Source organism: Scardinius erythrophthalmus, assembly GCF_964197995.2.
Source record: "Scardinius erythrophthalmus genome assembly, chromosome: 2".
In the NCBI taxonomy this organism is placed as follows: Eukaryota; Metazoa; Chordata; class Actinopteri; order Cypriniformes; family Leuciscidae; genus Scardinius; species Scardinius erythrophthalmus.
Genome location: NC_138222.1, coordinates 69,975,546 through 69,992,289, shown reverse-complemented (window position 1 = coordinate 69,992,289; position 16,744 = coordinate 69,975,546). Strand labels below are relative to the sequence as shown.

The window sequence follows — 16,744 nt, the reverse complement described above, 5'->3', positions numbered from 1 at the left end:
GGAAAAGAAACAAGAGATTCCATGCAGGGATGAGTCACGATTTTTGAATATTCGATTAGTTGATTTAATTATAGAATATCGAATAGGTTGTGCGATTATTCTCTATAATAAAATCTCCATGTTTTCGGTGCTGATGCGGTGACGCGTTCATGTAACCGGAGGGTGACGCTGCCAATAAAGCACATAACAGCTGTCACAAAGAACTGGCAAAATTAATGATGTGTCAAATATAGCAAGGAGACATTTTAATTGTCTTTTAATAAACTAGTGTTTTCTGTGTCAGTGTCGGCTTAAAAGATGAAGTTGGCGATGCTGACTCGTCATCTTCGCAGTGAACGCGCCTATAGAGAGAAATGCACAGTTGGTTTATTTTCTTTTTGAAATGTTTTGTTTAAAAGTAGACAATTCAAGCTTTCTATATGGAATAACTAATGGAATATTTAAATTCGCTGATAATCGGGTGACCAGTTCGCAAAACAGAATTCAAAGCCGACAAAGCTTAAATTTATGGGCTCACGCACAACTCTCTCATTCGTTGTGAATCCCAATTCTCCCCCAATATTTCCATGGCGGCAATGTAACATTTAATTGCTAACCTATTATTTCTTTTGTAAACAAAGCTTTGTGCTGCACATCATGTAAAAATGAATGAATGATCACCAAATGTCTTTCATGTTGTAGGTTTTTGACTGACGTAAAAATTTGTTACTAAATATTGAACCTGACATTGTGAATCTGTTTTCCACAGATTGAGCCAATCTTTCAAAGGGAATTCGGTAGCTCCTTCGTTGAATTGAAAGTTATCTCGTTCCGGTGGGTATTTCTTTCCTAATAATAAGAATACATTTCATTTTTGGAAAACAAAAATGTATACAGATACACATATATACATATACATACTCACACACACACACACACACACACACACACACACACACATATATATATATATATATATATATATATATATATATATATATATATATATATATATATATATATATATATTGCTTTAGTGGACAAGTTAGAAATAACAATTTTAGATTTCCAAACATTTCTATTACAAATGCTACAATAATTCAGAAATATTTTTGTATGAACAAGGAGTTTTATAACAGAAGATGTGCACCACACAGAGATCTGATCCCACTATTATCGAGAATTACATGGAAGACACAGAAACAACTGAGGCTAAACACCATAAATTCATAGAAGAATTATGGCAACTTCTCCAAGATGCTTGGAACAACCAACCTTAAAAAACTCATAGGAAAGAGATGTTTTGAAGGCAAAGTGTGGTCACACCAAACACTGACTTGATTTGCTTAATAGACATTAACTCTTAAACAGTGCAGTAGTTTGCTGGCAGGTTGTTCCAGCATCTTGGAAAGGCTGTCACAGTTCTATGGATGGCTTTAGTCTCAATTGCTTGTGTTTTCTCATGTAATCCCAGACGGATTAAGATGAGATGAGATCTCAGTGTGGGCTGTACCATCGGTTGTTGGGCTCCTTATTTATAAAACAAAACATGTCAAGATTATTCCAAAACTCGCAAAAGGAATTTGTAAATCTAGAATTCTACTGGTACACTAGGGAAAAAGATATCGGCAACTGTCACATTTTTTTATTTTTTATATTTTTATCAAATGTTTGTCAAATGTTATATTTTGTTATTAACAGCATTTGACAGATTTGTATAAAACCACTTTTAAAAACATTTTTTTTTAAATGGCACTGACTCTTTCTCTCCCCCGTCCCTTCTGTAGTGCTGGATCAATCATCACTGATATGGAAGTAACATTTAGAACCGTTACCAATGAAACAAATATATCCAATGCCATTTTAAATGGCAACACCACTCTTAACATCACCAGTGTTGATGGTAAGTCAATCAAGCAATATCATCAGTGCAATGTCATTCAGAACGGTTTGGAATGCTTTCTGTGTTACTCTTTATTGTTATTAAAATATAGTAAATTGTAGTTGTTGTTTATACAATATTTTCTATGGATTTTGCTGAAGATTAATAGTTTTCTCAACTGTTATTTTATTAAACTTTATTCTACAAATTATCCAAACACACAACAGTAAAGACACTCAGCACTACAAGTACAACTACAACCAGTCCTACTACAACTACAACCACAACCACAACGGGTCCTACAGGTCAGCCAACTCAAACTTCAGCGGAAACTACAACAGTTCAGTCAACTCAAACATCAGCAGACACTACAACTACTGAAACTACAACAGCTCCGTCAACTACAACATCAGCGAGCACTACAACTACTGAAACTACAACAGCTCCGCCAACTCAAACATCAGAGGGCACTACAACTACTGTAACTACAACAGCTCCGCCAACTCAAACATCAGCGGGCACTACAACTACTGAAACTACAACAGCTCCACCAACTCAAACATCAGCGGGCACTACAACTACTGAAACTACAACAGCTCCACCAACTCAAACATCAGCGGGCACTACAACTACTGAAACTACAACAGCTCCGCCAACTCAAACATCAGCGGGCACTACAACTACTGAAACTACAACAGCTCCACCAACTCAAACATCAGCGGGCACTACAACTACTGAAACTACAACAGCTCCGCCAACTCAAACATCAGCGGGCACTACAACTACTGAAACTACAACAGCTCCGCCAACTCAAACATCAGCGGGCACTACAACTACTGAGACCACAACAGCTCCGCCAACTCAAACATCAGCGGGCACTACAACTACTGAAACCACAACAGCTCCGACAACTCAAACATCAGCGGGCACTACAACTACTGAAACTACAACAGCTCCGCCAACTCAAACATCAGCGGGCACTACAACTACTGAGACCACAACAGCTCCGCCAACTCAAACATCAGCGGGCACTACAACTGCTGAAACTACAACAGCTCCGCCAACTCAAACATCAGCGGGCACTACAACTACTGTAACTACAACAGCTCCGCCAACTCAAACATCAGCGGGCACTACAACTACTGTAACTACAACAGCTCCGCCAACTCAAACATCAGCGGGCACTACAACTACTGAAACCACAACAGCTCCGACAACTCAAACATCAGCGGGCACTACAACTACTGAAACTACAACAGCTCCGCCAACTCAAACATCAGCGGGCACTACAACTACTGAGACCACAACAGCTCCGCCAACTCAAACATCAGCGGGCACTACAACTGCTGAAACTACAACAGCTCCGCCAACTCAAACATCAGCGGGCACTACAACTACTGTAACTACAACAGCTCCGCCAACTCAAACATCAGCGGGCACTACAACTGCTGAAACTACAACAGCTCCGCCAACTCAAACATCAGCGGGCACTACAACTACTGAAACTACAACAGCTCCGCCAACTCAAACATCAGCGGGCACTACAACTACTGTAACTACAACAGCTCCGCCAACTCAAACATCAGCGGGCACTACAACTGCTGAAACTACAACAGCTCCGACAACTCAAACATCAGCGGGCACTACAACTACTGAAACTACAACAGCTCCGCCAACTCAAACATCAGCGGGCACTACAACTACTGAAACTACAACAGCTCCGCCAACTCAAACATCAGCGGGCACTACAACAACAAAAACTACAACAGCTCCGCCAACTACAACATCAGCGGACACTACAACTACTGAAACTACAACAGCTCCGCCAACTCAAACATCAGCGGGCACTACAACTACTGAAACTACAACAGCTCCTCCAACTCAAACATCAGCGGGCACTACAACAACAGAAACTACAACAGCTCCGACAACTCAAACATCAGTGGGCACTACAACTACTGAAACTACAACAGCTCCGACAACTCAAACATCAGTGGGCACTACAACTACTGAAACTACAACAGCTCCGACAACTCAAACATCAGCGGGCACTACAACTACTGAAACTACAACAGCTCCGACAACTCAAACATCAGTGGGCACTACAACTACTGAAACTACAACAGCTCCGACAACTCAAACATCAGCGGGCACTACAACTACTGAAACTACAACAGCTCCGCCAACTCAAACATCAGCGGGCACTACAACTACTGAAACTACAACAGCTCCACCAACTCAAACATCAGTGGGCACTACAACTACTGAAACTACAACAGCTCCGACAACTCAAACATCAGCGGGCACTACAACTACTGAAACTACAACAGCTCCGCCAACTCAAACATCAGCGGGCACTACAACTACTGAAACTACAACAGCTCCGACAACTCAAACATCAGTGGGCACTACAACTACTGTAACTACAACAGCTCCGACAACTCAAACATCAGCGGGCACTACAACAACAGAAACTACAACAGCTCCTCCAACTCAAACATCAGCGGGCACTACAACTACTGTAACTACAACAGCTCCGACAACTCAAACATCAGCGGGCACTACAACAACAGAAACTACAACAGCTCCGACAACTCAAACATCAGTGGGCACTACAACTACTGAAACTACAACAGCTCCGCCAACTCAAACATCAGCGGGCACTACAACTACTGAAACTACAACAGCTCCGACAACTCAAACATCAGCGGGCACTACAACAACAGAAACTACAACAGCTCCTCCAACTCAAACATCAGCGGGCACTACAACTACTGAAACTACAACAGCTCCGCCAACTCAAACATCAGTGGGCACTACAACTACTGAAACTACAACAGCTCCGACAACTCAAACATCAGCGAGCACTACAACAACAGAAACTACAACAGCTCCGACAACTCAAACATCAGCGGGCACTACAACTACTGAAACTACAACAGCTCCGACAACTCAAACATCAGTGGGCACTACAACTACTGAAACTACAACAGCTCCGCCAACTCAAACATCAGCGGGCACTACAACTACTGAAACTACAACAGCTCCGACAACTCAAACATCAGCGGGCACTACAACAACAGAAACTACAACAGCTCCTCCAACTCAAACATCAGCGGGCACTACAACTACTGAAACTACAACAGCTCCGCCAACTCAAACATCAGTGGGCACTACAACTACTGAAACTACAACAGCTCCGACAACTCAAACATCAGCGGGCACTACAACAACAGAAACTACAACAGCTCCGACAACTCAAACATCAGTGGGCACTACAACTACTGAAACTACAACAGCTCCGCCAACTCAAACATCAGCGGGCACTACAACTACTGAAACTACAACAGCTCCGACAACTCAAACATCAGCGAGCACTACAACAACAGAAACTACAACAGCTCCGACAACTCAAACATCAGTGGGCACTACAACTACTGAAACTACAACAGCTCCGACAACTCAAACATCAGCGAGCACTACAACAACAGAAACTACAACAGCTCCGACAACTCAAACATCAGCGGGCACTACAACAACAGAAACTACAACAGCTCCGACAACTCAAACATCAGTGGGCACTACAACTACTGACACTACAACAGCTCCGACAACTCAAACATCAGCGGGCACTACAACTACTGAAACTACAACAGCTCCGACAACTCAAACATCAGCGAGCACTACAACAACAGAAACTACAACAGCTCCGACAACTCAAACATCAGTGGGCACTACAACTACTGAAACTACAACAGCTCCGCCAACTCAAACATCAGCGGGCACTACAACTACTGAAACTACAACAGCTCCGACAACTCAAACATTAGCGAGCACTACAACAACAGAAACTACAACAGCTCCGACAACTCAAACATCAGTGGGCACTACAACTACTGAAACTACAACAGCTCCGACAACTCAAACATCAGCGAGCACTACAACAACAGAAACTACAACAGCTCCGACAACTCAAACATCAGCGGGCACTACAACAACAGAAACTACAACAGCTCCGACAACTCAAACATCAGTGGGCACTACAACTACTGACACTACAACAGCTCCGTCAACTCAAACATCAGCGGGCACTACAACTACTGAAACTACAACAGCTCCGACAACTCAAACATCAGCGAGCACTACAACAACAGAAACTACAACAGCTCCGACAACTCAAACATCAGCGGGCACTACAACTACTGAAACTACAACAGCTCCGACAACTCAAACATCAGTGGGCACTACAACTACTGAAACTACAACAGCTCCGCCAACTCAAACATCAGCGGGCACTACAACTACTGAAACTACAACAGCTCCGACAACTCAAACATCAGCGGGCACTACAACAACAGAAACTACAACAGCTCCTCCAACTCAAACATCAGCGGGCACTACAACTACTGAAACTACAACAGCTCCGCCAACTCAAACATCAGTGGGCACTACAACTACTGAAACTACAACAGCTCCGACAACTCAAACATCAGCGGGCACTACAACAACAGAAACTACAACAGCTCCGACAACTCAAACATCAGTGGGCACTACAACTACTGAAACTACAACAGCTCCGCCAACTCAAACATCAGCGGGCACTACAACTACTGAAACTACAACAGCTCCGACAACTCAAACATCAGCGAGCACTACAACAACAGAAACTACAACAGCTCCGACAACTCAAACATCAGTGGGCACTACAACTACTGAAACTACAACAGCTCCGACAACTCAAACATCAGCGAGCACTACAACAACAGAAACTACAACAGCTCCAACAACTCAAACATCAGCGGGCACTACAACAACAGAAACTACAACAGCTCCGACAACTCAAACATCAGTGGGCACTACAACTACTGAATCTACAACAGCTCCGACAACTCAAACATCAGCGGGCACTACAACTACTGAAACTACAACAGCTCCGACAACTCAAACATCAGCGGGCACTACAACTACTGAAACTACAACAGCTCCGCCAACTCAAACATCAGCGGGCACTACAACTACTGTAACTACAACAGCTCCGACAACTCAAACATCAGCGGGCACTACAACTACTGAAACTACAACAGCTCCGACAACTCAAACATCAGCGGGCACTACAACTACTGTAACTACAACAGCTCCGACAACTCAAACATCAGCGGGCACTACAACTACTGAAACTACAACAGCTCCGACAACTCAAACATCAGCGGGCACTACAACTACTGTAACTACAACAGCTCCGACAACTCAAACATCAGCGGGCACTACAACTACTGTAACTACAACAGCTCCGACAACTCAAACATCAGCGGGCACTACAACTACTGAAACTACAACAGCTCCGACAACTCAAACATCAGCGGGCACTACAACTACTGAAACTACAACAGCTCCGACAACTCAAACATCAGCGGGCACTACAACTACTGAAACTACAACAGCTCCGACAACTCAAACATCAGCGGGCACTACAACTACTGAAACTACAACAGCTCCGCCAACTCAAACATCAGTGGGCACTACAACAACGACTTCTTCCCCTCTAACCGCAACAACAACACAACTTACTTCTACATCTGAAAAAACGGTCACAACTCCTTTAACCTCTACAGTTCTTGTTAGGTTTTCCAGCAATGAAGCTTTTGAATCTGACCTGTCAAATCCATCATCAGAAGCATTTAAAAACAGAGAAAACAAAACCATAACAGAGGTAAGTAGTGTTATAAATATTTAAGGCACATGCAATTTGCAATTTATTGCAAAATAAACAGTAATGTTCTTGCATTTTAATGTATTAAGCATTTTATTTTGAATCCTAATATGAATATTAGTGTAAACTATTTGCACCCATCATATGTAATGTACGTTATTTAAGTGCAGATAGTGCTGTATTTTATTCGCATCCAGGTGTAGATATCAATTAGCTGTTTTTTAAATAACTTCTAGTCCAGATTTTACTTTCAACCACTTAATTACTCAAAGTTCGAATCATATGGTGGTTTTTGAGTCACAGATGGAATCATTTTATGGATCAGCAAAAAAAAAAAAGGGCGGGGTTTATGTATATTTTAGGGTTGATGATGTCACTAACCCTGGAGGAATGTGGTGTAGTCTCTACCAGCCGTTTGTTGTAGTCCTTAAAAAACAATTTATTTAAAAGCAAATATCTCCCTTTGCTCTGAACTTTGAGCGTTGTAACTTTGCAGATGTTGTTTATGCTCAAACAGCAACATTACACACTAACTAAAGCTAGAAAAGTGAAATCATCCACCCCTTTAAATACTTGTTCCAGATGATGTACAAACAAATTTAAAGTTCCCCTATTATGCTTTTTAGAGTATTGGGGAACACTTTATTTTACAGTGTCCTTGTCACATATGTTACATGTACTTACCATAGTAATAACAGCATGATTACATGCAACTAACCCTCAACCAAATCCTAATCCTACCCTAACCCAATAGTAAGTACATGTAGTTGCTTAATATTTCTCAGTACCTAAATATATAATTACACTGTAACAATGACCCCTTAAAATAAAGTGTAACCGAGTATTGCCTTACATAAGCCCCTTTCACAAAGAGATTCCGGAAAATACATGGATAAATTGACCCAGGATTCAGGATTCACAGCTGGTGAACGATCCTGGCTTCAGCATCATCACTACGACACGGCATTATTACGGCTTTTGTTCACATTCCGGGACTGAACACGGGTCGTGTTTGCGTTCACACAGAAGGCGTTCTGGCAATTTGCCGGAATCATCGCGCTGTGTGAGCACCCGCGTAGGTTTGTAACTAATTTGCATAATGCCAGCCTGTGGACTTGATTGGCTGAACAGCGTCTCTTAGCCCCGCCCTCAAACACTGTAGTTTATCTGAGACGAAGAGTTCGGTTTGTGTTGTTCGTGTCGAGAAGACGCTGTTTTCTGCTGACAAAGCAAATCCACTTTGATGAGATTAATATGGTAAAATCCACGCCATCGTTACTGTTCATATCACCGTGATCAAGAGCTGAGGAAGAGCTGGAATTCAGATATGCTAATAGGCGTTTTGTTTCCAACACCCACTGTAAGCGGTAGACCAATCACAGCAGACTGGGCCATCTGACCAATCAGTGCAGGATAGGCTTGCAGAAAGGAGGGGTTTAGAGAGACTGAATTTTCAAACAAACTGTTTTCAGACTCTTTGAGAAATGAGGTGATGTGCAATGTATATTATGTGAAAATAATGTGTTTTTTTAACCTAAAATAGACCTTAAAATAGAATAACAGGTGCACTTTAAGGTACAGTATTGAACAAGAACTAAAGTGTAGACTATTACAGTAAATGTTAATATGCACTTAAATTTGTAAATGATAACAGCAGATCATGTAAAAAAGAATTAATGACCACCAAATGTCTTTCATGTTGAAGGTTTTTGACTGTAGTTAAAATGTGTAACTAAATGTTGAACCTGACATAGTGAATCTGTTTTCCACAGATTAAGCCAATCTTTGAAAGGGAATTCGGTAGCTCCTTCGTTGAAATGAAAGTTATTTCGTTCCGGTGGGTATTTCTTTCCTTATAATAAGAATACATTTCATCTTTGGAAAACAAAAATGTATACAGTCTAGACAGCTATGTATATATATATATATATATATATAATGCTCTTTGCTTTAGTGGACAAGTTACAAATAACAATTTTAGATTTCCAAACATTCCTATTACGAATGCTGTAATAATTCAACCTGGAATTACATGGAAGACACAGAAACAACTGAGGCTAAACACCAAAAATTCATAGAAGAATTATGGCAACTTCTCCAAGATGCTTGGAACAACCAACCTTAAAAAACTCCTAGGAGAGAGATGTTTTGAAGGCAAAGTGTGGTCACACCAAACACTGACTTAATTTGCTTAATAGACATTAACTCTTAAACAGTGCAGTAGTTTGCTGGCAGGTTGTTCCAGCATCTTGGAGAGGCTTTCACAGTTCTAAGGATGGCTTTAGTCTCAATTGCTTGTGTTATTTCATCTAATCCCAGACGGAGTCAATGATGGTGAGATGAGATCTCAGTGTGGGCTGTACCATCGGTTGTTGGGCTCCTTATTTATAAAACAAAACATGTCAAGATTATTCCAAAACTTGCAAAAGGAATTTGTAAATCTAGAATTCTACTGTACACTAGGGCAAAAGATATCGGCAACTGTCAAATGTTTTTTGAATCATCTATATTTTGTTAACAACAGCATCTGACAGACTTGTATAAAACCACAAGATAACAATAATAGCTGCATGAACACTTCACCAAATGCTTATGAGAGTTTGTACACTGAGTCTTACATTTAAAAAAAAAAACAATGGCACTGACTCTTTCTCTCCCCCGTCCCTTCTGTAGTGCTGGATCAATCATCACTGATATGGATGTAACATTTAGAACCGTACCCAGTGACATGACTATATCCAATGCCATTTTAAATGGCAACACCACTCTTAACATCACCAGTGTTGATGGTAAGTCAATCAAGCAATATAATCAGTGCAATGTCATTCTAAACGGTTTGGAATGCTTTCTGTGTTACTCTTTATTGTTATTAAACTATAGTTGTTTGTAGTTTTTGTTTATACAATATTTTTATGGATTTTGCTGAAGATTAATAGTTTTCTCAATTGTTATTTTATTTAACTTTATTCTACAAATTATCCAAACACACAACAGTAAATCCACCCAACCCTACAACTACAACCACAACCAGTCCTACTACAACTACAACTACAACTACAACTACAACCAGTCCTCCTACAACTACAACCACAACCAGTCCTACCACAATTACAACCAGTCCTACTACAACTACAACCAGTCCTACTACAACTACAACCACAACCCCTCCTACTACAAATACAACTACAACCAGTCCTACTACAACTACAACCACAACCAGTCCTACTACAAATACAACTACAACCAGTCCTACTACAACTACAACCACAACCAGTCCTACTACAAATAGAACTACAACCAGTCCTACTGCAACTACAACCAGTCCTACTACAACTACAACCACAACCAGTCCTACTACAAATACAACCACAACCAGTCCTACTACAACTACAACTACAACCAGACCTACTACAACTACAACCACAACCCGTCCTACTACAACTACAACAAAACCAACCACCACACAAACAACAACAACAACAACAACAACAACAACGCCCACCACCACCACCACCACAACAACCACACTACCACCACGTCCTCCGCCATCAGTAGCCATACAGATTGTCATTATTGTGATATTTGTTCCACAACTTGAAAACCCACAAAGTCCAGAATTTCAGGAACTAGCCACACAAGTAGAGAGTCAGGTAAGTTTCAAACTGCAGAACATTCATCCATTCTTCAAAACTGCTTATCTTCTGTAGGGTCGAGGGAACTGCAGAACAATATATATATTTTAAAATGTTTCATGATTTTAAATGCTTACATTTTTCTTTTTCTTTTTTTTATAATAGTACAATTCTAAAAGGAAAATCTAAACTTGGTTTCAAATATAAATGTTTATTAGCAGTATTGTTCAATTATGTGGCAAACTTAAAAGAAACTGTAATTGTTTTATTTTCATAGAATATTTTGAAACATTCCTAAAACTGACTCACTGTTTTTACAGTTTGATATCGTCTATAAAAATAAGTATGGGGACCTTTTCATCAGGACCATCGTGATTCGTTTCATGTAAGTTAAAAGTTTGCTTCATTACTTAAATGATTTCTTTATTAAATTTGCTTGGGATGCACGATATATCGGCCACCATATTGGTATCGGCTAAATTCTTTTTTTTTACATTTTTATTTTATTTTCCGAGAGAAATGCTCATATAAGGAGTTCCACTCTTATCTACGTCATTAGATCCACGGTCGGAAAAAAAACAGCCGAAACTTGTACCAACCCGGAAGTAAGATTTTCAGCACAGCAATTCTCCGTTATTCGTCCAAAATATTTTTTTAAAACTTTGCCCATGTTTAACATGAGAATCCATCTCTTTAACACTGTAAACAACTCTGAATACATGAAACACCATGGTACCCCCCCTTTAAATAATGTATGATTTCCTTCAGCTGAGACACTTCAGATGCGCACTGTTCAACATGATGGTTTTGAATGGCATGAAATATGATTTGAATCACTTCAAAAGGAAAATACAGTTCACTGCAACATGTGCAGCACAAATCTGTCATATCGGCTACATACAATTTTCATAAGAACATAATAATTGTGTGTTTGGGACATGGCTTTTGATGGTGAGACTTTTGTTTTTTGTAATCAGGCTCTCAAACATTCTATAAAATTTTGGATTTAAATTGTAGGACAATATATCGGTTATCGGCTTTCAAATATAAAGAATTATCGGTTATTGGTATCAGCCAAGATTTTCATATCGGTGCATCCCTAAAATTTCCACTCCATCATGCTTTCAGTCTGACAGATTTTGTGACGTTCTTAAAGTACTGAAGAATGTCGTATTAACTCATTAGATAATTTATGCATTAGATTAGATGCATTAGAACTTACATTTAATGTAATATATTCCATCAGTACTCGCATTGGAACCCATGACTTTGCCGCTGCGAGCATGATGCTCTGCTGTTTGAGCAATGGGAATGCCTGTACTTAAATCCCCCTGACAAGAAAAACTAATTTTGTACTTTCATTGTAATTTATCATGATTACCATACTCATTACTGTCAACACAGCTCAAAACATGAGAAGATTTCATCTCCTTTTTGAATATTTGCTTTCCTAAGCATTTATTGTTGTGTGGTTAGTTGCATTTATGGTTAGTTGCACAGTATATCTGGAAGCAGTTATAATCTCTTGTTTTTCATTTCAGAGCTGTTGCCAAAACCAGAGCAGAGCAAAATGTCCAGGCAGAGGTTGAGTTAGTGTTTAGTGAAAAGTCAACCGAACCCATTCCCAGCAGCACTTCCATTGTGGAGACTCTGAAAGAAGCAGGCACAAATCCAAACTCCGGCCTCAACATCACCGTTGATGCCAACACTATTAGTGTCATCAGTAAGTCATCACAGTCGATGTACAGTTATCTGATATGCCCAATTGCTATGAAATGTACCATGTTGACTTGCCTAGAAAATTCTGTGCAATATGTGATACCTTTTCAAATCATTTTTGTAGAATCACTGCAGATAATTCCACTGACAATCCTGACTAATGGGACCTTTGTGGCTGCTCTTTCAATTACAACTTCACCTGAATTTAAGAACAGGGCAACAATGATAAAAACAGGGGTAGGTGTGACACGTCTACTTTTTTTGGTTATTTCGGCAAACATGCTTGTGCCAATTTAGTCTAAACAACACTCTTGTTTTGCAGCTTGAACCGTTTTTCTTTGCTGATTACCCTGCATCATTCAGCATAATAAGCGTAAACAACTTCAGGTATGCATGTGCTGGCGTGTTCTTGAACATAGCTTTTGATTTAACATAATACTGCATAGTTTTAATCAATGAACTTTGATTTGAAACTCTCTGTAGTGATGCCAGTGTAAAAACAAGGAGTGTACCCTCGATCCGAAACTCCATGGATCTTACATTTGCAGCGAACGCCGCTCTCCCCAACAGCACCCAGATAGTGAACACTATTGTTCGAGCAGCCAGAAACAACTCGTTACCCTTCCAGATCTTCACAAATGAAATTGTGATAAATGGCACAGGTAAGTGTTGCACTTTAATCTTTTTGCTCAGATGAGTATTAATACTTTGATAACTGCACTCATATCAATGTAGGAAAGTGTACAGTTGTAACAATCTGTTCATTTTTTTAAATTTTATATTATTATTTTTGACAAGTTCATTCCCTAATTTACCGACGTGCGTCTGTGGAGGGAAAATCCGCTGTGCGCAGGTGCAAAATAGGAATGACACATGCGTCGCTGTACAAAGTCAATTGCGCTGGGTGCAACATAGGGCCCTATATCTGTGAAGGAATGCGGACTGTACGCTTGAATGTTTTCACGCAGAGAGAGAATGTGCGCATGGATATTAACGCTTCAAACTTGAAATGTTGCAACTGTACTCTGTCTACTGTACGAGATGAGCTTCAGGCAAAATTCCTAATGTTCACTGAATGATAACTTCTGTCTGTTCTCTTTTCAACGCAGCATTTTCATCAGCAGAAGTCAGCAGCAAGATCAGTGTGTTGACTGCGTTACTTCTGGTCGCTGTGTCGCTTCTGGTTTCGTGGTTTGATTGAACATAACTATTAACCACTGTAACTGATTCAGACGGGTCTGAACGTTGCCTTCAACATCTGCTCAAGTGATGGACTCTTACATAGAGCTACTGATGCTACTTAATGAGTAGTAATGAACGTACTATTTTACATAATCCTATTCTGAAAACTTCACACTAGACTTCAGATATCAGATCTGGATCTGTATATTCCTGTGTTTTTATAGATTTAAGTCAGAACCCAGCATTGTGCACTTAGGTACAGTAGTTTTTATTTGATAAATACTTCAATCCACGACACTGGTTTGTAAAATATAAAAAGTTGTAAAGTGTGTATGCTAACACAAGTTCCACAAATACCTGTGATTAGTTTTTAAAATGGCATGTTTTTACATTAAGTGATCAGTCAAAATGTTCCATGGACTGTTTCATTTAATTCCCAGTTTTATCAAAATGAGCAGAACTACTCCACATAGATTCAAATACTCTACATATTAAAATTGAAGGAGAACAGAAACATAACTACCATGTATTTTTCATGTCCTGACAGATGGAAAAGGTTCACTTAAAAATGATTTATATCTTCATAAGGTTTCACAGCCAAACCTTTATCTCATGTACACACATACTGGCATCTTTTAAAAGCTACATTACCGCTCCACTGAAACCGAACACAAGCTTGTGTCATGGAAAAACTGGGTTTCTTTATGCTGGCTGACTTTGAAGTGTCTGAAACAGGTTTTGGTAAGCAAAAGGATGAAGTATTTCAAAGATTATGAAAACCTGTAAAACCGCTTGGAAGAATGATAAATATTTGCAGGATATGACCTCAGAAATGTCTGGTGGGAAAACGCACGCATAAGAAGTCTGATAATATTACATAACACATAAACATAAACCTGTACAAAACTAAACTCCTCATCTGACACGTTTCATGCAAAATGATCTGTATAATACCAGTATTTTCTTAACTATTTAGTCTAGAAAAAAATCTATATTTCTGATGTTAATTTAATGCTAAACTCAAAGGTCTTTTCTGTGAATTGTATTGCTGTATTGTTCACACTGGATGTGGTAATAACAGTTATTATGTAGGCTATGTAGTTATATTTATTTATTATTATATTTATAACTCTGGTGACATGTATTATAATGGCGATAAACAATGATAATAATAATAAAAAAGATTATTCTCAGTTTTAGACATTGTATTATTATTTCTTCTCTCTTCTTCCTTTCTCTCAACAATCAAATTCACTTTCCATACAATGAAAGTCATGGGGGTGAATGTCAAAACACACCATTTATTGTTCCACAAAACGAAAGAAAGAAAGAAAGAAAGAAAGAAAGAAAGAAAGAAAGAAAGAAAGAAAGAAAGAAAGAAATGTGATAACGTAATGAAATGTTTGTCTCTTGAACCTTTATTTACCTGTCAAAAGTACAGAGAAAAGATTCCCGGTGTTTTCACTGACCAGCTTTATTGTATTTTTGATTTTGATGGCTGCAACGTTGGCATGTTTCCCACTGTCTCACATCACCTTTCCTTTTAACCCATTTAATCCCACCGGTCACAATAGTGACCGTAAAAAAGTGTTTCATTTCTAAGGCTATAAAAATGTTACTAAATGATCTATCAATGCATTTCCAGCAGATATTGAAATAATAAAGGTGCGGTGCCTTGGGCTTCATTGGCACCATTTATTTTCAAGCATGTTAATGGCATATTTTTATGAATAAAGACCAGTATCACTGATATAGCTACTTATGTCTCTTTGTCCAAAATTTGAAACATTTATTAGGCTTAAAAAAATATAACAACTTTTAATTTAAGTAAACTTAAAACAATCATCACTTAAAACCATAATAAATGTAATATTTACCTGTACCTTACCTGTCTAACCAATGTGAATTATATAGAAATTGAATACGTTTATAAAACAGTCCGCACTGCATAAATTATAAATGAAAAATAGATTAATCCTTAAGCATTTGGCAGTTAGTAATTTTCTCTGTTCCCATTGTTCTTTGGTTAACTTTACTAACAGAGAGAATTGCTGTCACTTACCAGCCGCTGCTGACAGGATCTCACGCATTCTCTACTCTTTACGAACTATTTAAGATAGTCGACAAAACTGACATTTTGACATAGCCTAAATGTGTGTGTTATGGTTCGTACAAGCGCGAAAGGGAACTCGATGGCGCGCTGTCGACTGCGAATGCGATACTGGCGCGCCTCTTTCTGTGTGTGTGTGTGTGTGTGTGTGTGTGTGTGTGTGTGTTTCAGGAGGACATTCATTCACTGACAGCGCGTTCTCTTTTGTCTTCTCGCGCATTGATAGTTTAAAACATTTGCGTGAAGGAGAGCATGATCATATCATATAACCCAAAGGATGACAGAAAGAACAGACGCTGCGATAAATATTTTAATACGTTAAAGCTGGACAAATTAATCGCATGCGTTTACTTTGACAGCACTAACGTTAGGCTACTTGTTGTACATTGCTGACAGAAAATGCTGCGGTTTAAAGTGGACTCGTTTTCATGGTAACGTTAGGCCTACACAGAATGTGTTTTTTTTTTTTTTTTTGTAAGCTGCACAGAATATTTAATTAAATATTCAAATGAAATATTTAGCCAAGTCTG

At 39.3% G+C, this 16,744-nt stretch overlaps 1 protein-coding gene across 1 annotated transcript; it reads left to right on the top strand.

Moving 5' to 3' along the window:
* The first annotated feature begins 7,113 nt into the window (after nt 1–7,113).
* On the top strand, nt 7,114–15,252 carry LOC308681262 (uncharacterized protein). The gene is made up of 10 exons (XM_081350001.1): nt 7,114–7,571; nt 9,344–9,408; nt 10,245–10,360; nt 10,566–11,221; nt 11,524–11,588; nt 12,745–12,926; nt 13,047–13,159; nt 13,245–13,309; nt 13,406–13,584; nt 14,032–15,252. Exons 2-10 carry the CDS (start codon nt 9,389–9,391, stop codon nt 14,121–14,123), a joined length of 1,488 nt encoding a protein of 495 aa, XP_081206127.1. The 5' UTR covers nt 7,114–7,571; nt 9,344–9,388; the 3' UTR covers nt 14,124–15,252.
* The last annotated feature ends 1,492 nt before the right edge of the window (nt 15,253–16,744 follow it).